General features: G+C 40.7%; 1 protein-coding gene across 10 annotated transcripts in view; it reads left to right on the top strand.

The window, feature by feature from the left end:
• The window catches only part of ZNF521 (zinc finger protein 521), a 466135-nt gene that overhangs the window by 210144 nt on the left and 233430 nt on the right, over positions 1 to 22561 (top strand). For 8 of the 10 annotated variants that reach the window (XM_060243880.1, XM_060243883.1, XM_060243886.1 and 5 more), the window contains one exon: positions 14445 to 14529. In XM_060243880.1, the coding sequence (XP_060099863.1) occupies positions 14445 to 14529 (85 nt within the window). The remainder of the gene's footprint in view (positions 1 to 14444; positions 14530 to 22561) is intronic. The other 2 variants (XM_060243877.1, XM_060243879.1) reach the window with 1 other exon arrangement.

Below are 22561 nucleotides of genomic sequence, written 5' to 3' on the forward strand. Positions count from 1 at the left end.
TTTGGTTTCTAGTGTACTGGCCATTGACTTCCATGACTTTAAGTAATTACAGTATTACCTCCTCCTTTTAGTCATTCGGCCTTCCAAATAAAGGGTTAAGGGAGCCCCAGGTGCAGGTATTAGCTCCAAGCCAGCATGACTCAGCAGATTGTCAGGTTTTACTAATCCTGGGGGGCTGCACCTAACAAGCAAAGGAGAGTATAAAAGAGAAAGGGGTAGCATGGGGGCTTCATGAGAAAACGTAAGGTGCTGTGGTCTGTTATATTGTAGACTATTCTTTTTCTTTAATTAAACTTGTTTTCATTACAAAGATTTCTTGTCTTTGTGAGCTTTCTTGATCATCCAGGTGTCTTAAAGGACCCCTGCTTTAGGCAAAATAGCCTCTGGCAAAAGAGGCTGTCTTCAGGTTTTAGTGGATTTCCTCCTGTCCACTGGGATACATCCTCCTTGATGCAGTCCACTGGCTTGGAGAGCTGGTAGGCAACAGCTCCTCTCCTTTCCACTATAGCCATTGGTCCTGCTGATTTGCTTGCCCATAGAGCATGGAAGGAAACAGTGGGCAGTGAGGAGCTTTCTGTCTCTCTCTCTCTCTCCTGAAAGGTGATGAGGATTCTGCCCGGCCAGTGGACAGGTGAATAGCAACAAGTAGCTCAAAGTCTGGAGTTAGCAATAGACTCTTCTAGTATACTTTGATGTTGGAAGCTTCCCAAGTGTGCTGACTCTGGATCTCAGCCTCTTTGAACTCTGCCATCTCACTGCAGTTAGGATATACAAGCCCATTCATCATTTGCTGAAATTTCTGGATGCCAATCAAATGTGATTTCACTAAGCATGCATTATATAAGTCTAGTCTCAGGAAGGGACTGAATGATGGTTGACAAGTTACGCCAAGTGATGTAATCAGTTTAATTCAGAATTGAGCTTAAAAGCCCCTAGTATCTCTGAAAATGAAATCAGAATTGACATGAGATTTCTGCAAGCACTGTCTTCCAATCCTGTCTCACTTTAACTGCTGTGGAAGCAGGTGCTGATCAGAAGTGGTCAGCCAGGCATGTTATGAACAGAAAAGCAGGAGGAGTTTCTCTCTTTCTTCATAGTCCTTTCCCAGTACTTCACAGAGAGAAGTGGAGGAGAAGATTGCAGGATGGTTTCTCTCTCTATCTGCCTATTGAGTAGCTGATTGCAGAACAAGAAGGCAGGATGGTTTCTCTCTCCATCGGCCTTTTGAGTAGCTGCATCTCTGCCTCTGTAGCAGCTGCCCATTAGTTGGGAAGGCTGAGAAGGGAAAGGAGGTGAGAAGGATTAGGAGGAAGAGTCTTTGTCTTGGCTATTCAAGCTGAGCTGGAAAGAACTGGGTATATGCAATGCTTATTTTCAGACTGAAGGTGAATATTTTAAACCATTGAAGCAAGTATTACAGTTACAGGAAATGTGAGGTCCATTGGCATTTCTGGTCCTTGCTGTTGTCATTGCCTGGCTTCAGTAGCTTCCAAAAGGCTTGGGTTTGAGTCTCACACTGGGTCCTTTCCTCAGGCCCAAACAGGATGCTGATCAAGACCAGTAGCTTAGTAGTAGGGTGCTTATTTTACATGTGTGGTGTGCTCTTCTTGATTGTCACCATTTCTAGTTATGGAAAATTTCAAATGTTTTTTTTTCCCCTAGGAAACAGCTCAGCAGGAGGCCTTGAGATCCAGAATTAGTCAGACAACAGTGGGTTAGATTAGCCAGTGGTCTGGTCCCAGTACACATTGTAATTACTTTCTGTCCTTATTGGCTATTGATTTCTATGATTCAGAGACCATCCAAACACGATGCATAGTTTGTACATTTGTAAAGAATAAAAACAGGTATGCCTTTACCATAGTAGGCCCCATGATCAAGAAAATAGAGTTTTGGTAAAATCCTGTTTTGACCAGAAGATAAAAAAAAAAGAGATTGCCTGAATGAAAATAAAGCAACAGGATTGGGTTAAACGTAAGGAGTTTATTTAAACAAGCTGATCTGCAGCTATATTGAACTTAAAGCATGGGTCATAACAGGCTTTTAGGTGGCCTCTTGGCCAAGCCACCTTTTTTTCTGTTTAGCTTTCTTTGAGGGCATGGTTCCACCTAGCTGCTAGTGGTCTGCAGATGCAGGCTGTAATCCTATTTAGCCCACTTTGAAGGAGCAGGAAAAATTTGTGCACGCAGAAGTCCCTGGAATGAAAGCTAAGGGACAATCTTGAAGGGGAAAGGTGCCGAAGAACACATTTGACACCCCCAGGCTGGGGCACCTCCCAACTGGCCCTATTCAAGCATATTCAGAGGAATGGAGCTATAGAGAATGTGCAAGGTCCCTGCTGTGTCATTCAAAAGAGAGCTATGCTCTGAAGGGGGGGGGCACAATGCATTCGCAAATAAACAAGGCCCACTGAGACCAAATAGAAAAAAAGAAGGGGGCGGGCAGTCCCACAGCCACCAACTTCCAAGCTAGGACTGCAGCACCTGAAGGCCCTTCAAGCCCCCAAACTTCTCCCTTCCAAAAGAGGGAATGATGCAGCCATGACATTCACCCTAACCAGACCTCTTTGCCTGCCAGAGTTTCCACCATCGGCCTGATCTAGCCACTGAGCATCTGCTCACTCCAACTCTGCATTGGAAAGAGTCTGGCTGTCCACCCCCGCAATGATCAAAGAAGGTAGGATGGCTGGGCAGCCAGCTTGCACCAGCCAGAGTGTTTAGAAGGGACTCTTGCCTCTCCTAATGCTTCCTCTGTCTAAACTGACTGTTAACAATTGGTGTAGTCCTATTGGCTGCCGTTCCCCATGTGCTTCCATTCAAAGAAGTGGGAGGTGGGTAAATGCTGGATCTGTTGATTTTAGGCAGAAACCAGTTTTTTAGCTGCTGCTCTTTATCGCATTCTGTATCAAAATTTTGTTCTCAAGTGACTGTTTTATCAGAGATGTAAGATACTGTGGAAAACTGGAAATAAGACAAAAAAAGTTAATGAGGAAGGCATGTCAAGGAATCTACCCCGACAGTTTGTAGCATTTTCTTTAGCAGCTATAAAACTGGAATTTGTGATGAAGTATCAAACCAGCATTTTTTAGAAAGCTCACAATTATTAAACAGACCCATTTAATAGAAAGATAAAACACATGAAGACTAAATTAATACAATGATTTATTTACCAAGACTTCTGCCCCTTGACCTCAGGAGCTTCAGTGGCAGAACAATTGTTCAGTTTGTCTCTGAGTATCACAGGGGTGCATCTTTTTCCAACAACCAGTGAGCAAAGCCATTATTACAAGGGCTACAATGAATGTTTGCCTGTCTCACTTTCTGGGCACAAAAGGTATGCAGAATGTTGTGGGAGGGACTATTGTGAAAGTTTTGTGGGGGGTTTTCACACATATTTCCTGGGTTGGCCACACAGAGGGACAACTGGATCACAAATGGGCACCAATTTGAATGACTGCTGATGTAAATACTTTCATCTTCCCTCCTCCTCTTGTGATTCCCAGAAATCACCAGAGGTTTTAATTTTTGCAGCTGCTGAACATTTCTTTGACTCCCCCCCTCCCCCAATGTAATAATTATACAGTTGAGAAAAGAGTGATGTTTAGCACTGCCAGATGAAGTAGGACTGAGCAGATTTGTCTATACTGTGCCTGTGTATGGGTATTTCTGCTACCACAGTTCTCATTGTGAACCCACATTGTTACTATATTCTTGTTACCTTTCTAATGGGATCCTCATGCAACAGTCCTGTAGTTCATGGAAGCTGAACTTAACCCACACCTTCACTCAGGATTTCAGTGGCATAAACCATCGGGTACTGTGTTACATCTGTACATATCTAGGATTGGCATGCAAGTGGGAAGGAAGCACTTAAGTATGTTTGCTGATTTGCTGCTTTGCTAGGCTAAAGGAAGTCTATTGTTCAAGTAGGCATTTAGGTAGAACATAAGGATTATCCAGAAAATTATATGTTTGCAAGCTTGGTTTAAACAGTTGGAGAAGATGCTAGAGAGGCTAATCAGACATTTAATAGAGGAACACCTAGCATGTTAAGATCTAATGAAAGATAAAGGGCACAGTTTCTTTAAAGTGAGATCATGCCTAGAAATTTTTGAACATTTTCATAAGTATATCCACAAGCACTGAAAGGAAGTGACATACATAATTTACCTGGGATTTTAAAAGCCTTGGAACAGTACAGCACAAAGATTAATCTGCAGTGTAGCTACTTAACATCATTTTTTAAAAAAAAGAAAGAAAATAAAAGGAATTATAATGTTTTATTATAAAGACACAAAGATTAGTAAATTTTGACCAGGAAGAATAACTGTTTTGTCTCTAAGTACACCACTATGCAAGAGCCCTGTGGCGCAGTGTGGTAAGCTGCAGTATTGCAGTCCAAGCTCTGCTTACAACCTGAGTTTGATCCCAGCAGAAGCTGAGTTCACGTAGCTGGCTCAGGGTTGACTCAGCCTTCCATCCTTCCGAGGTCGGTAAAATGAGTACCCAGCAATGTTCCCTCTAAACTGCAGAGTCTTGTGTCAAAAATTCTACTTTGTGAGCTACTGGCATTAAAGTTGTGAGCAACAACACAAAGTAGTGTGTTCTGGGGTCATCCTTCCTGAGCTAAGACAAAAATGTGTGAGCTGGAGGCTAAAAAAATCTGTGAGCTAGCTCACACTAACTCAGAGGGAACACTTTTACCCAGTTTGCTGGGGGTAAAGTTTGGATGACTGGGGAAGGCAATGGCAAATCACCCCGTTAAAAAGTCTGCCATGAAAACATTGTGATGCAACATCACCCCAGAGTCAGAAACGACTGGTGCGTGCACAGGAGACGAAACATATATAGATGTGATTTCTTTTTTTTTTTACTGATGGGGTACAATTATGCTAGAGTTAAAACTTTAAATTTCTGTTTGTGTCAGTGGAGTTGAAACATGCTTAATTAGCCTTGGTACTCATGCACAACCTTTGGCTGGATTCTGCCCAGAGCTCCTTTAAGAAAGGGTGGGATAGAAATAAAACAGAATTTTACTAAGGCCAAGGATTGGCTGGTACCTCAAGAGAAGGCTATCTTCTGTAGAGTTGCCCAGTCTGACTCAGGAAATATTGGGCTGGAGCCAGGAGCAAGGTTGTGGCAAGCACAATTTAACTCTGGAGTTCTGGCTATCACATTTAAAGGGACTGAGTTTCTTTTAAATGCCTTCTCTCCATTGGAAATAATGAAAGATAGGGGCACCTTCTTTTGGGGCTCACAAAATTGGACCTCCTGGTCCAATCTTTTTGAAACTTGGGGAGGGAGGGTTGAGTAGAAGCACTAGATGCTATGCTGAACATGTGGTGATCTGCCTTAAAAAACAGGTATGCACAGATTGATTCTCCATTATATCCCCTGGGGACCAGTCTCCAGAGGGTATAATGGAATGCTCAGTGAATATTTCCACCCCCACCCCTGCTTTCTGATAACCCTGAAGTGGGGGGTAGAGCCTCCAAACCAGGGGATACCCTGCCCCCACCTGGGGATTGGCAACACTAATTGTAGGCCAGGACTATAGTGCTACAGAGGCAACCGTTAATGGCATCCCTTGAGTTGGCCAGACTGAGAGAAGAGTCCTTGTATTCTGTGGCACACTGGATTGGCATTCACACATTACATCACTTTCTCAGACCAGAAACATTATGGGTTGGTGTGTGGACTGACAATAGTTCTCTCTCACTAGCAGACTCAGGGTGCAGTCACACATGCAGTTTCAATCCACTTCAGAAACTGAAAGTGTATTTTGACATTTAAGACAACAAAATCCAGTTGGAAAATGCCTTGAAAGTGGATTGAAAGTGCATTATTTAGTATGTGTGACTGCATCCATTTGAACCAGGCTGCTGGTTCAAGTTTTTGTATTTATTTGTATTCACCTTTCTCACTGAAACTCACTGAGAGCACAGTTCTTGACAGTTTTATAGCAAATATCAAGCTGGTAGATATGGAATAATGATGATGAGATAAAGAATGAATGTTGGAAGCATTTGTTTAATTTTATTTTCTTTAGTTATAGCCCATTTTCTTTGAGGCTCAAGGCATACTGCAATGTAACAAGAACAGTAGGAGATATCAGTATAAGATATGATATGTAAGCAATACAGAATCTTGATTACAGAAATTAAAAACAGTGCAACAGTATTGCACCACTCTTTCAAATAGTTATCATCTAATAGTCTTTCTAAAATTCAAGTAATACTTTATCTGTCACCCAGTATTGCTGAACGAGAAAACCCTATAGTGGAAATGTAGTCCCTATGCTAGAGGAAATAATAGTTTTCTGCTCACACAAAACAAAATTGTGGGAGAAATTTTGAGTGAAAGAGTAACCTTTAATAATTGTTATTACTGTTTTATAATACTCATCTATCATACCATCACATATTTTCCACTTCCCTGAGTAGCAAAAGAATACAGGGGAAGTGATACAGATTTTGGATGGGAGAACATTGAAGTATAATGGTGTTTTTGTAGTGTTTATTTTATTTACAAACTATACAAGCAGATCATATTGGAATCAGGGACCCCTATGACTGGAATCTGCTAACCCAAGGTCCCATTTTGAGAGGCTGTCACTGCTACACAAAGGCGCTTTACTTTCAACAAATTCATAAACCTCTCTACCTCATTCTCTCTTGGTTCATAATATAAACTTCTTCCCTTCCACCAAGCACTTGTCTGAGTTGTGCTGTCTACAGACCGCTTTCCCCATCAGGGGAAAAAAATTCTAGTCACATCATGGGATAGAGAAGGCAGAGAAAGAACTACTTTTCTCCCTTTCTCACAATACAAAAACTTGTGGACACTCAATGAAATTACTGAGCAGTTAGATTAGAACAGATAAAAGGAAGTACTTCTTCACCCAAAGGGTGATTAACACGTAGGATTCACTGCCACAGGAGGTGGCGGCAGCTACAGGCATAGCCAGCTTCAAGTGGAAATTGGATAAACATATGGAGTGGAGGTCCACCAGTGGCTATTAGCCACAGCGTATTATTGGAACTCTCTGTCTGGGGCAAGTGATGCTCTATTCTTGGTGCTTGGGAGGGGCAACAATGGTAGGACTTCTAGTATTCTTGTCCCACTGATGGACCTCCTGATGGCACCTGGGTTTTTTTGGCCACTGTGTGACACAGAGTGTCAGACTGAATGGCCATTGGCCTGATCCAGCATGGCTTCTCTTATGTTCTTATCAACTAAAAATTTCCACCTACTAGCAAGCAATCAATTTTACAAAGAACGGTCTCCCAGTTTCCATATCTATACTGTCTCCTTACCCTTCAGTTCATTGCTACCTATATTCCTTCTCAGAGGCTTTGTCTATGTGATATCACAATCTCAACTGACTTGCTTTTCCCTGTCAACTTTGTTCCATGGTTCCTATTAAATCAGTTAGCCCTTTTTAAAGAACCTCCCTGTTTTTCTATACTTTAGAAAAGCATTCTCTAAACAAGAACACTCTCAGAATCTCCAGACAATAAAATATTGAACTCAATCAAGACCACAGTAGATGCTATTCTATTTCTCTGTGTCCTGACTTGGGCAGAACCAAACGATAACAGAAATGAGCCCTGATATGAGAATTACCATGAAGTATATCTGTCTGCAGAGTCAGGAAGCCAGCAGCAGGCTGTCTAATAATGCTAAGCCTGACAACTTGGTTCCTACAGAGATCAGGACCAGCTTGAATCTTTTATACGGAAGCAGGTTCAGCAAAGCCCTACTTCTTTTAGAGCAAGGAGCATCACTTGAAGGACCTCCACTGCGTTTCTTTGGTGCTCTGTGACCTCCTTTGGTGCTCTGTGACCTCCTGGTGGGTCCTTTGAATTTCTGAACTATGGACCTCAGCAACTGTAGCCCCTATGGAACTGGGAAGTGGAAAGCCTTCTGGAGACTCTGGCTTAAAACTTCACAAATCTGGACTGCTGACTGAGTTCAGGTCCAGAGGTGGTACATCTCTTCCTGCCTGTTTTTCCCCTGAATGTAGTTGCTGGCTTAAACAGCAATCCACTGAGCTATCTCTTCCTTGTATGAGACGGAACCTGCATTATACAGCTTCTGGGCAGAGCCTGTGCCATGCTTACTGGGGAGAGACATAGCATCCTATTCTGTGATCATATTTCTATCTCCCCCCACCCCTGCATTGTAAGGTCTTCACTGTGGAGAGTTCTCTTTTATTTTGGTCTACATGGCGGTTTTGTATGAAAGGAGCTGGTAGAAATAATTAAAAAGCTGTGGTAGCAGTAAGAAACATCCACTTCATTTACAGGCTGATACAAAGTGCATTCAAATAAGGGGTGTATGTGCTGCTGACTTCAGAAAAAGTTAATCCTTTTCTGTTTGTTAAAAAGAAAATGACAAATAAGGATGCTGTGTTTGTTTCAAGAGGGTGTGAATGTGACAGCGTTTTTGATCATTTTAAAATCTGTGTTCATTGACACAAGACTACTTAAGTGTATTGCTGATTTAATAAATGTTGATGGTAACATTTTAGAAGCCCTTTGGAGTCTAAAAAGAACGAGTGTTTGATCTAGCAACAGTGACAAGAACAGTTTCCCTTTTTATGATAAAAGGAAATGTCTGTGTTGATCTGCAAATATGAGAGATCATTCTGAAGAGGCTAGTAAGTGCTGCAGTATTTTGTTTTGTTATGTCAAGTGATTTCCCCCTCCCCCACCTTTATCATTATGCTTAAAAATAAAGGGGAAAATTCATATATGTTGTGGCATTGTATTCATCTGTCATAATTCTTGTTGACAATCCTCGACATACACTATGTTTTACAATTCTAACAAGAGAAAAGACCAGCCATTAGGTTTACGTTTTGTTGTTTTTCAATAAAGTCACATATCAGAAATAATACTAGGGTTATGCTAATAAACCATATATAATGCTGGTCATCTGGGAGCAAGAAATATTTCCTAACTAGTTCTAAAGGGAAATAATGTTGCAAAAAGGAGAAGGATTGTTATTTACGCAATGTGTATTGGTCTGTGTGTCAGCATCAAAAATCATCTTTTAAGGAGCTGAGCATACTAAATCTTTAGCCTTGATAGTTGTTATTTTAAAGTCTCTTGTAGATATGGTCCTAGTGAAGGATTCTCATGTTTTCCTTTATAGAGTACTACATTTTGGGACCATGTCTTAAACATAGTTGTTCTAATTTTAACATGTCCTTATTTTTCACCATTAATGAGTAAGAGTAACTGGACCTTTTGGGTTGTAAAATTAAATTAAAGCTAGATTTGCTGTGCCACTCAACTTATTTATTTAAGGCTAAATATTCAGCTAATGTTAGTTTGAATGCGCCATTTAATGATTGACTTTATTATTTTAAATTGTATTCTGTGTGTTGCTTCATTCCAAGTATCTTAAAATAGAAATGAATAGATAATATTCAAGCAATGAAAAAATTAGCCACCAATGGGAACATTGACTCCAATGACTTAAATACCACCAACTTTAACTGTAGCCAGTGTTTTCATTTGAATTTAATCTGCATAAATGTTTTTCTTGCTTTAAAAATATAAAAAAGAGTTGTAAATGAAAAAGACAAGATATGAACTATTAAGAATAGTTCATTTTGATTAATTTAAACATTCATAGAAATTGACCCAAGCAAACACTAGGTCATCTGTCATAGGAGAAGGTGGTCATTGTGGTCAGAAAAGGGCAGTCTACATTAGACGCTTACCTTCTTTCTTCATGACATTGATTAATGTTGAATTTCTCATAAGGTAATATGCAATTGACAGACTTTGAAATATGCATTAAAAGGTAGAGGTAGTCTCCTATGCAAGCACCAGTCATTTCCAACTCTGGGGTGACGTAGCATCATGACGTTTTCACAGCAGACTTTTTACCGGGGGGGGGGGCGGGGGGAGGGTGTTGCCATTGCATTCCCCAGTCATCTACACTTTTCTCCCAGCAAGCTGGGTACTCATTTTACTGACCTTGGAAGGATGGAAGGCTGAGTCAACCTTGAGCTGTCTACCTGAACCCACCTTCTGCCGGGATTGGACTCAGGTTGTGAGCAGAGAGCTTGAACTGCAGTACTGCAGCTTTACCACTTTCAGCCACGGGGCTCCTAAAATATGCATGCTAATGCATATATGTCATGGCAATGTCTGAAACTGGATGAATCGTGAGATTTTCTGATAATTCATCAGATTTCACTATGAAATTTCGGACATATTTAGGAAGTCATAGGGTTCCTTCTGGTGTCAGGAAATCTCCCAGCTCCCACTCCTACTCAACTAGGTGGTGCAAGGAAAAGGTGGGTGACGTGAGGGGGACAGCTTTCATTACAGCCTAGAAGTGATATCAACATGTCAGGTAACACTCTATCATTCATCTAGACTCTACATCATAGAGTTTGTGGTGAATGCTAGAGCATCACCCCTGCATGATGATGTCACTTCTAAGTCATGTCTGCAGCTGTGTCATCATGCAATTTGATATGGATTAAGGACATTATGTCCAGAGACTAAATATAAGCATATCAATAGTTACCTAAGAAGTTCGTGGTCTCTGTTTCTGACTTTAGCGAACTAACCCAATTGACTTATTAGAAGTAATACAACTGTACAACTAGATTTTTTCACATGGTATTTTTTTTATTCGGGTTGAATAGCAACCCATTTGTGTCAGTGAGTCTTGTTTCTGACAGTTTACTCACTTGCTAATGGAGGAAAATTGGGATTTTTCAGATATAGTGATAAATGTAACTTCTGAACATTTGTATCTGAGATACTTAACAGTTTTATGAATTATTAGTAAATGCCAACCTTTCTGATATTTATGACACTGCAACATACACATTGTAAAGACTGCTAATCTAGGGGCCTGTTCAGATGCACAGTTTAATCAGTTGTTGCTGCTGTTTCCTACTGGATTAAAAGTGGCTGATCAGACAGCAACATCTGCCTCCCGGTAGTCAATTGTTGTCCTTCTCCAAACCGGATTATTTTGTTACCTGCTCCTTTGTGGTGTTTTTTGAGTTGTCTGGTGTCACCTCATAGTTTTCTCCGTCTGGATAGTTCTGCTGTGATATTAGCCAACTTCCGGATGCCTGAAGGCTGTCCCGGAGCAAAAGGAGCCCCAGACATCCGGTTTACAGTCACAATTTTTTTTTACTACTTAATGATATGTGCATGACTGCACATAATGGTTTACCTATGTGCATGTACGCATATGCACGTATGCACATAATGTGCGCATGCACATAATGCTCTTATGCACCTAATGGTGGAGCAAACAAAAAAACCCTGCATGGTGCCATCATGTGGACAGCAGAAGATGGTTTCACTGTGGAGTGATTTGAATTGCAGTATGGCAGTCTGATCGATAATATCTGGAACAAAGATATTCAGAACAGAACCGGGTCAGTTTAACACTGACTCAACACACTGTGTGAACAGGGCCTAGAGGTTTCTGTTAGCTGAAATATGCATCATTTTCACAAAGCAAAATTAATGGATGACTAACAAATGATGATGTCATTTCATTACTATATGCTTACTAAAACATAAGAATCGTGTTCTCTTCTAAGTATTCTCTTTGATAGTTTTAGATTTGCCCGAAAATTACTAACTTCAGATTTTTGGATTTTCTGTAGTAGTGATTGGGGCTTTTTTTTTTAAGCAGGAATGCACACAAACACAGTTCCAACTGACTTTGTATCAGTTGTGTGGCCTAATATGCAAATGAGTTACCACTGGGCTTTTTCTACCAAAATTTTCTACCTCCAGAAACTGCCACCAAACTTCTACTCTACAATATAATGATACAGCACTCAGGCTGAGATGTGGTTGCTCTAAATCTGCTTTAACATCATAGAATCGAGGGTTAAACATCACAGACACAGAAAGACTCATTTGAAAAATTCTGAGCTGGCAGTCCATCTTGGACCTGAACCATTTATCATTATATAGCAGAGGATGGACAAGTTTTCTTGCATATGGAATGAAAAAAAGAAGTTCCTTTTTCTTTCACACTCTTGAAACCTTTCCCACCCATCTCAAGAGCAAGAGCCTCATTTAGTTTCCTTTGTGGTCTGGACTGAGAAAGGAAGGGGAATCTGTGTGCCTTTATCTGAATCTCTGAGGCTGCATTCAGATAGGCAACATGTGCTTGCCTCCCAGCTCAGAAAAAAGCCGGCACAATTTGAGACACCCTGGAGTGCTCAGACGGTGCACGTCCAGCTGCTGAGACAGACATGGGCTACACACGCCCTGGAGGAGTGGTATCACCACTCAAGTGTATGGCAGGCACTTCCCTGGTTTACCCCAGCTGTTCATATGGCTGGAAAACGTGACAGGGAATCATTTCAGTGATTTGTCACTGCATCGGGATACGAGGTATGGACAAGTGTGCAGCAGGGCCTAGATATATGTGTATGAACACACCATTTTAATCCAGGGGTGGGGGTTGACTGTGCTCACCCAAATCACCTGTCTGAATGCAGCCTGAGTGAGTTGGAAAACAAGATATATTTCTGCTTTTCAGCTCTCCGTGGCCCAGCCTGAGTCTGGGAGATGTCAGCTCCCTTCTCTAGCCAGTGGAGAAAGATGGAAGAGTCTTTCAATGCAGTTCTATGCAGAATTATTCCAGCTGACATCCATTGAGGCCTCTGGACTTAGACTGAAGTAAGCCTACATAGAACTGCACCGTTGCTCACACCCAATGTTACAGATTTGAAACTCAGGGAAGTTTCTTGGTGCTTTTCAACACTGAGTCTGTAGAGATTTTGGCCTATTTCGATGCTTAGAAGATAAGCAGTAATGTCCATCTCCACCTGAAGCTCTTAGCCTAATGGCTGTCATGGAAACTGAGGGCTTGCAGGCAATGCAAACAACTCCTTCTCTCTTAGCTTCTAGGAATTTCCCCACTTTGCAGGGAGAAGTGATTTTTCTTCCTTGTGCAGAAATCTCCCTCTGGTTTGTAGACAGCCCCCTTTGCTAATATAGTGATCAGCACATGACCATGTTTTTCTTGATTAAGGAGTACAAGCTGGAGAGCTGTGAGGAATTGCAGGAGGGACACACTCTATCCTCCAGATCTCCTCAATAGCTTGAGGAGGCTAATTTGACTACTTCTCTTTTTTCTTTAACTGTCATTTAACTTCTGAAAATGTTCTGTTCCTGTCGTCCTGGACTCCTTTTGCTGAACACATTAAACTGCTTGATAGGGAGATAGACCATTGGTTTATCACAACCATAACTTTATACTCTGATGGAAAGCAGCTCTTTAGAGTCTTAAGCACAGGTCTTTCACTTGCTATCTGATCCCTTTAACTAGAGACACTGAGGATTGAATCTGGGGCCTTTTACTCCACTGCCACAGCCCCATCCCATTGCTTATTTGTGGAGGGGTGTGTGTGTTTTTTATTTGGTTAATTTATGAAATCATATTTTTCTGCCTGCTTATGCATTACCCACAGTTTGTTGAAACCCCTGCCTTGTATGTGGTGGCTTGGTTTTGCTGATTTTTTGACTGGTACGGGGACCAGACACCTATTTAATATAATAATAATAAAGTAGCATTCATAGTGAATATTACTTCAAGGAAAATTCATGTCGGATTCCTGAATATATTATTCACAACACACTTATTTTATGATGGCCTTAACCCAAACCTAATGAAACCTGGAGGAGCATTCCGTTCATTTGAACTTACAAATGATCACTGAACCTAGTTGTTAATCAGATGAAATTTAATTATACTTTTGAAAATTTGCAAGACCTACATAATCTTCTGATGAAGTTGTGTCGTAGCAGTTTTATAATTACTCTTGCCACTTTGACAGATTATTTAATTCTAGGTGTTATGCAAAAGACCATTAAATAACATAGGTATAAAGAATTCAACTAGGCAAATTAGTCAGAAGGTTCCCCCCCCCAAAAAAAAAACACTTCTCCATGTGCACACTTTGGAGAAAGCAGCAAACTGACATCAGATTAAATATTCTAAAATAGAGAGGCAAATTAAGTGTTGCCTGCCAGCTGTTTGACCAGCATCCATGAAAGGTTGGCAGTAGCCACCATGGCTTTTAAATTTGTTGCTTCACTCTACATGCAATGCTCTTCTATGCTGCAGCAGTTTGACCAGCTGGAAGTAGCATTGCGAATAAATGACACTACTTTGAGATTTCTCTTAGATCTAAGAGGAATATTTTCAGCTAGGTGCCTAATGCTTGGAGACCATACATGCTGGAGAGAAGTTTACGCCAGTGAGGTCAAGGATGCTGTTTCTCCCAAGAGGGAATTAAGTATTCTGGAAACTCTGATTCGTTATATTTCAAATGTCTGTGTATTTAGTTTGCTAATTTTTCGCGTAAATATTCTGAGATTTGAAACTGTTTGCACAGTTTAATAAATTAAACTTTTCAACTGCTGTTTTCTTTAGAAGAAGACTTATCAGTGCATCAAGTGCCAGATGGTTTTCTACAATGAATGGGATATCCAGGTTCATGTTGCAAATCACATGATTGGTGAGTGAAGTACTAAATCTTTTTGATGGTAGACAGACTGTTCTCCTCGCTGTATTCATCATTGCCTGTAAAATTAAACAGAGTTAAGGAGAAATTAATTGTGCAACCGTCAATGATTTACCCAGGTGTGATAGATTTTTTTAAAAAAAATTATTATTAGGCCTAATAAAGCATTAGCATGTTTTATTTTCTGCAAGGGCTAGTTTAGACTTCTGCAGAGAATCATATACTACTGCCAGTCAAAACACAGGTGATTAACAAATTAAACTTCTAATCATTTTTGCATTATTGAAAACAAACTAACAGGAATGGTTAATGAACTCGTTGTTAGCTTTCCACAGAGTTTTAGACAGGTTTTAATTTCAGAAGTTATTATGGTAATGACACTACTGAGTGCTACTCCAGCACCTTGATACTAATGTCAGATTTGGCAAGTTTTGTCACTAAGAAACGTAAATAATTTAAATGGCCATAAAAATAGATGTTGTGTTTAAACAGCCTGAAAACAATCCAGGATGGCTCTCTCAAAAGAAATAATATATTTAATTGGGGGGGGGGGGGAATCTCAAGTGCTGCTATTCACAGTATTCAGAATTTGCAATTGCAACTTTTTAACAATAATTTGTTTTTATAATATGTGCACAAGATGGTTGAATTTACAAAACAGCATAAGCTATACTAAGCATTTTCTTTGAACCGTCATATTTTGCCATTATTTGCTTATTCCCCCAAGGTTATCTGTAATGTTTTTAATTTGATTACCACTTAGTAATAACACTGAGGGTTCTGCAAGCCAATTAAATTTATCAAGCACATCTTTTGCCCACTAATAAAACAATATTGCCTTTTGTTACTGCCTTTTCCCCAAAAAAATATTTTCCTTTAGCAAAAAGCAAGCGTTAGAGTGAATGCCTTTTAGTTCTTTCACACTGTTTATTTCAGTGACACTTTTTTCAGTACATTCATCCCAGCATCCTATTCTATCGCTGCATGTCCATTTAATGGAAAACTTATTTTATTGGATCTACTCTACAAATTCTATTTTTGATTACAAGCTAATTTTGACAAATGACAAATTTAGTGTATAGTTTAAACTAAGCGTAAGTTCTATAACATTCAGGCTGTAGCCCTAAGCATCCTTAGTATGATACTTCAGTTCTGTACTGGCAATATGAGGTAAGCAGAAATGACCTAACACATTTTGATGTCTGAGACAGAGATCAGCATATATATAACAATATACCATATAAATAGCTATTCTTTAATGATGCCATAAAATCAGCAGCCACTTCATTGTTCCTGATGGGAAGGGTCAGTATGGCCAAGGAGATCACAGTGGTACAGTAAGTGATGAGTGCTGCTGATCATGTGTAGCAACACTGTGCACAGTTTTCATGTGGTATGTTTAAGGCAGGTCTCGTGGTATGTTTAAGGCAGGTCTAGATCCATTTACTATCTGACAATATTCCCTCATGATGGAAGGAAAAAAATCACCAAACAGTCCTTGCAAAGAAGATTAGGTTTGTGCATAGGTGACATATACAAATGGCTAATTCAGGTTGATAATTCAGGTCAGTAGAAATCCGGCAAGATGTTGGCTTATAGATATATTTCAACTTTCCGGTTTGAAAAAGCAGAGAAGGCAGCAGGGAGGGGAAAAAATAAGATTAAATAAATAGTAAAATTGGGTCAAATCTGAGATAAATATGAGATTAACTATCAACTGAACTGTAATGTTCAGTAGTGCAAGTACTTCTTTCAGCTTTCCCTAGTCTTTGTCTAATTTTTACCTAACTTGATGGAATTATACTGTGCAGCTAGATTTGAGTGACCTTGTTCTATATCTTATGGCAGGGGTTCATGGGGCAGGGCCTCATGGAGTTTGGAACACTTTGAGAAGTGTACAAGTTCAAGCAAATGATAGGATCCAGAGGCATATATTAGGCCTTCTTCCCACCAACAGTTGGACTATGGATGGGTTTACTGCCCCTTAACAAAAGTTACTCCTTGGCTGGGTACGGACTGGCAGCTTGGGGCAGCAGCGTCTCATCCCAAAAATGAGCCAACATAAAAAGAAGCACCATGGGAGGGGGTCAGATGGTGGACAGCCCACTGCCAGAACAAGGACAGAGCCATGGGTGCCCCAGAGGAGTGTTCACTTGCCACTGCTCTCTGGGCGCTTCCTGGCCATTCAGACGGCCAAGAAAGGCACCTCAGAAATGCCTCGCTGTTTGCTACCACTTAGTATGTGGTAGCTTTTTAAGTCGCTCTATAGATGGTGAGAGACAAGGTGAATATGGAAGCAAGCCACTAGCCGGATGTGTATGTGTGACCTGTGTTTTTTAAACTGCACAGAGGCCGTCTCTGTGTCAGCTTAAACTGGCGGTATGGACCCAGCCATTTATTCACATTTGATTTGTTAGGTGACTGTTCATGTTTCAGTCTGATTTGGCAAGTTCATTGTATGCAGCTTTAGAAGAGACTGTAGATATTCTGTTACATCTTCGTTTAACTCCAGTGCCCCAGCCCACAGTTCTTTCTACATCACGATTAATATATACAACAGTGTGCAAGGAAAGTTATCTGTGGAATGGATAGATCCAGGTGGGGCAGCTGTGTTGGTCTGAAGCAAAAAAACAAAGTTGGAGTCCAGTAGCACCTTTACGACCAACAAAGTTTCACTGCGAATGTAAGCTTTCATGTGCTAAAAGCACATTTCTTCAGACAATAGTATGGGATGAAATTAGCAGTCATACATATATAGAGAATGAACAGTGCGTTAGTATGCAAAATAGTGAAAATGTTTTAGCAGATTAAAAAATAACAAGTTGGGGTCCGGTGATCATCCGTTAGGGTTCACTGGCCAGAAAAAACAGCAAAGGCTACTCGACTCCAACTTTTTTCTGTGGAATAGACAGTTGGTATGGAGTGAAGTGGAGAGGAGCACAGAATATGGAATAAGTTTAGAATGGAGTAGAGGTTGAGCTCAAAAAGTTGGTAAGAAATACTGCCCTATGGCATTGTATCCTGCACAATATTGTATCAGTAAAGAGCTGTACACACAGGACATTGTAATTATAATGTTGGAGGCTACTGTGTTCATCACTGCATTTATGCATAGTTACAGAATGACGAAGTAGGCTGCACTTAGAACACAACATAGAAATATGGATCAGTAATTCATTGAAAATATTCTGTTAGGAGCAGCAAAAAACAGCTCCTTCTCCTCCTACCCTCTCCATTTTTAATGTTTGCATATTTTTATGAGTTATTTAGCCAGAAGTAAAAAGAGACAACTTGACAAGAGGAACATTGACACTTCTGTGTGGGATCAGGATCACTCTGGAATGTCAGAGTCTCGTAGGGTGTGTTTACTTGCCACCTACTTTCCACCTGCCTCAGATCATTTGGTAAAGAAACAGTTAAATTTTCTTTTTTAGTATGTGAAACTAGATTAAACCAACTAGATTAAACCATTCCAAAGAGAGTAAATAAATACAGAGGGGGGGTTATTGCTGACTTACCCAGAGCTGACTTGTGAGTATGCACAGATAAAAGCTTTACTAGTATTAAAGATTTTCATCACAGGAGTAACTTGTGGAAGCAGGATTGCTAATGTTCTAAGTTGGGCTATATATTTTATATTCTTAAAATCTGGCTGAGAAAGAGGTGCTTTTTCCATAGTAGTTGTCATGTGTGATATTGCTTCATGCCATAAACATTGTGACACAGATTTGTGTGTGCCCACAATAAAATCTATCAGAAGAAAAAAAATGCCATCAGACAAAGCACAGTGTGATTTGCAGGTCATGTTTCGATAGTCTTTGGTGTCTGAGATGCAACTCTGATGAAAAGCCATACAGATTGCTTCTCGGGCAGGACAGAGTTGGAAGAATTCACAACATGCAGTAATTACATGTTCTAAGATGTGGATTCAGTTTTTCTGCATAGGAAAATGGCATGTTTGTGTTTTTACTTGTCAGTACTAATTTCCATATGGTGCTCTGATTTTGCTTTGCACCACTGTTCTTCCAGCCCACCCTTGACCACACATTCGTTTTTCATTTATGTAATCTTCCAAGATCATACCAGTATAAAAGCATACTATCAAAATGCTCAAATATTGTTAATTACTAAGAAAGAGAGAAATGTCTGGTTTAATACACAAACGGTTTCTTACAGTTGTGGAGGGTGAATGAAAATACAAGAGACAAATCTGTATCCTATTTAGGGCTCAGTGAGTCTAGATCCTGTTTTAGAATTATGGCTTAACAAATTAATATTAAAGATTTGCTGCAGAGTAGCAGTTTTTGCAATCTATAAGAGTATAAAAATATTAATGTTGCAGTTCTACACTAATTTTACAAACTTCTCATTTTTCAGGAAGTACCTTCATGTTTGCTCAATATTTCTTGAAGCTCCAAGTTATTGTCATTTTTTTATTTTTTTGTAGAAAGTGTCATGATGTAAAAGGAAAAAGGTGTTGCATTGAACTTTGCACATAGGCAATTTAACAAAACAATTGTTGTTTGAACAGGTATGTCAGTCAGTAGGTAGGTCAGTAAACTAGCATATCCATCTGCCTTCTCCCCTCACCATAAACTGAAATTAATGAGAATCAAATCTGTTTTTTTTTTAATTTAGTAGAGAATATTGTATAAAATTTTGAGGGCCTGCAGCTAAAGTGTGAATTTGTAAGTGCTTAGAATGAAGTGCTGGTAGGTACAAGATAATGTAAAGTGATGATATTGCCAAGAACTATTTTATGAAGGCTTAATTTTTTTCAGTCTGATAATTTTTGATCAATAATTAGCAACTACCAATTATTCTGTTTTAGTTAGAAGGAAATCTCTAGCACTATGTAGTTGGCATTGCAGCTAGTGCATAAATCCCCAAAGAGGTAAATATGTTCCAAACAGCCACAGACAACTGTCTCATGAAACATAGTGAGCAAATTGCAAGCCGCTGGCTGTGTGCAACACAGAGAAGCACATTTACCACTGAGGGATGATCAGACCAACAAAGAGAATGGTAAAAGGGGGTACAGGGAGCCACAATCATTGTCGTTCTCATCTGTTGTTTCTGTCTAAAGTAAGTCACAGCTAAATTTAAAAAAAATGCATAGAAAGTTTAGTTGATGAGGTATGGTTTCTTTTTAAATAATGGGTCTTCAAAAAATCTTTCTTCTTTTGCTGTTTACATCTTCTCAATATCTTTTTATCCATATATATATGCTTAAAATCAACAATGTGATCCATGCATTATTTTGTACAGGATTGTTTAAGTATAGCAGTTACTAGATAATAGAAATAATGTAGGAATGTGAAAAAAATTAGGAAAAAGGAGGAAATATAGACAAGCAATACTCATTTAAGATTTTATCATGCACACTGGCTTAAAACATGTTCTACTGCAGGGGTGGCCAACGGCAGCTCTCCAGATGTTTTTGTCTACAGCTCCCAGCAGCCCCAGCCAGCATGGCCAATGGGGCTGATGGGAGTTGTAGGCAAAAGCATCTGGAGAGCTACCGTTGGCCACCCCTGTTCTACAGGAAACTTGCTTGGCAGCTGATATTTTAATTTATCTGAGAAGAAAAGTTTGCTTTGGAATAGGAATAGTATATGAATACTAAGAGACCCCAGGCTCTTCAGAGATGCCAAGGAATGTTTCCTTATATCAACCACAAGATAGCGTTTACAATATGGGTGTGATCATATGTTGCAATTTCTGAAGCTTGAGAGTGCTCCCAAATTGATCCAGTTTTATTACTGAGAGTTTTGATCAGATATCCCCTTTTCATCCATCTTACTGTGCTTTCACCTTGTGGTTGATTGATCAGATGCAGAGCTTTCCAATAAAATAAATAAATAAATAAAATGAATGAATGAATGAATGAATGAATGAATGAATGAATGAATGAATGAATGAATGAAAATAAAAGCTAGAGTCACATCCCTCATCCCCAGACTGCCCCCCTCCTCCCCCCATCTCTTTTAAGTAACCCCTTTCCCACCTTGTGTGCCACAAAGCACAGAAAAAAAGTTGAAATGCACAGATGTCTTTCTTTGGAAGTTGAAAACATAGTTTTGAGATGCTCCTGTGTGTGTGCATGTGCATGTAAGCATGTGTGTGAGAGAGAGAGATGCAAATGTGCAGTTATGCGCACATTGCTTACTAGTAAAAATAATGGCAGCCAGAAAAAAAGAACCTGCCTGAAGGCTTGGGTTCGCTGCAGAGAGATCAGACAGCAGGAAATCCAGTATGAAACCAGCTCAGCTCAAAAAGACCAGACTTTCACAGGTATCAAAGAAACCCTCAGCAAAGGAAAACAGGATACGGACGATTGGGGCACAGGAGATAGATGTTGCTGTCTGATCATGCATTTTAAATCTGGAAGGGAACAGCAACAAAAATGGATCAAACTGCACATAATCACACCCAGTGATGCATGTTTTTGGCTTGTTGCGGGTGCTGACCATGTAAATCAAACAGGTACAGCTCAGGTAGATCTTCTCTTCACCATGGAACAGGATGAGTTTATAAGGCAACAAAATGTAACATCAACCAACTACTGAGAAAAAGAGAAGTTATGAAAATATATCATCTTTGCAATCCAAAAAAACAAAGTTTTCATTAACATGATTGCCCCCCAAGTCGGAATAAAGAGACGGACACAATTATATTGGTGAAACTATGGGCCACTTTATTAAATAACACGGCCAACGGCAAGGGCAACCGAACTGCGGCCAGGTCAGGGCCAGGGGTCTCCTCAGACCGCTCCCCTGCCTTTTCAGCGGGCGAGAGACCCGGCCCCCCAGCCGGAGCTGTGAGGCACAGCTCCCGTTAGGCAGGCCCAGCAGGGAGGCTCGCACCGGAGGGCCCAAACACCAGACACGAGTCTCAGCGAAAGGCACCCATCCAATCGAGTCTCCAGGACAGTCTGCATTCACACACCTCGGGCCACACCAAAGGTTGATCCTGCCAGACCCCTAACTCCCCAAAAGGGGGAGGCTAACCGGTCCTCCCCAGGCCGCATGGTGCCATAAACCCCATAAAACCTGCCACAACTAAGGCCAAGTCTCTACTTAGGGCTTAGCACCCACAGAAAGGCCCGAAGCCAACACAAGCCCTTGCCGTAACTCCCTCTGGAAAGGCATATTACCCTTTTCTGAGAGATGTACCCCATCCCCTCTGTAGAGGTCAGGACATTCCTTAGAAATATCCAGATGGGCAAATAGTGGCCCAAACCACCCTCCAAAACCTTGCGAAACTCCTTATTCGCTCTGTAACGAGCCCATTCTAACCCAACTGGATTCCAGGCACTGCGCCATACCAAGCGCGGAATCATGGCCGACCAAACTATAATGCTACCAGGCCATCTGTTCCTTATGTACCTGAAATCATCTCGGGCCTGCAAGATCAACGCCTTGCCCTTAATCAGCCTGAGATCATTCCCTCCCAGGTGAGCAATCAATACCTGCGGAGGAGGGCCCAAACACCCAAGAAATAAAAGGGGGGAGCAAGCCAGGCCATTGAAGACCCCTGTGCCCCCGCCATTCAACCGTAACATATTTGTTGAGCCCCAGCTGAGAGCCAACAGCAGTTCTCCGAGCTTGACTATGCCCGCAGATGAGAACTCTGCTCCTCCGGCCAGGAACAACAGCGTCTAAAGGAAAAAACAAACGAGTTATAGAACCCGAACTTAACTACCCCCCCCCCGCTCCTAATAAAAAACTACCAGCGGAGCAAAGGGCGAATAGAACCTTTGTAAGCCTGAGACCGCCACCGGCCAAGGCTGAATGGACGAAGTAGTATAACCCAGGGCAGCAGCCGTAGAGGCCACGCCGATTCTAAGAAATGGATACAAAACCTCCCTCCAAATAACCCCAAAATTGATGTCTTGCCAGAGGGCTACCATCAAAATGGCAGAACAACAACCCTTCGCAACCTCAGAGCTACCTAACCCCCTGATAACTTAACATCCCTACCTGAAACCAAAACTTTTAACAAATATGAACTGTCCCCTTACGTG

Source organism: Heteronotia binoei, chromosome 7, assembly GCF_032191835.1.
Source record: "Heteronotia binoei isolate CCM8104 ecotype False Entrance Well chromosome 7, APGP_CSIRO_Hbin_v1, whole genome shotgun sequence".
NCBI classification, from domain to species: domain Eukaryota; kingdom Metazoa; phylum Chordata; class Lepidosauria; order Squamata; family Gekkonidae; genus Heteronotia; species Heteronotia binoei.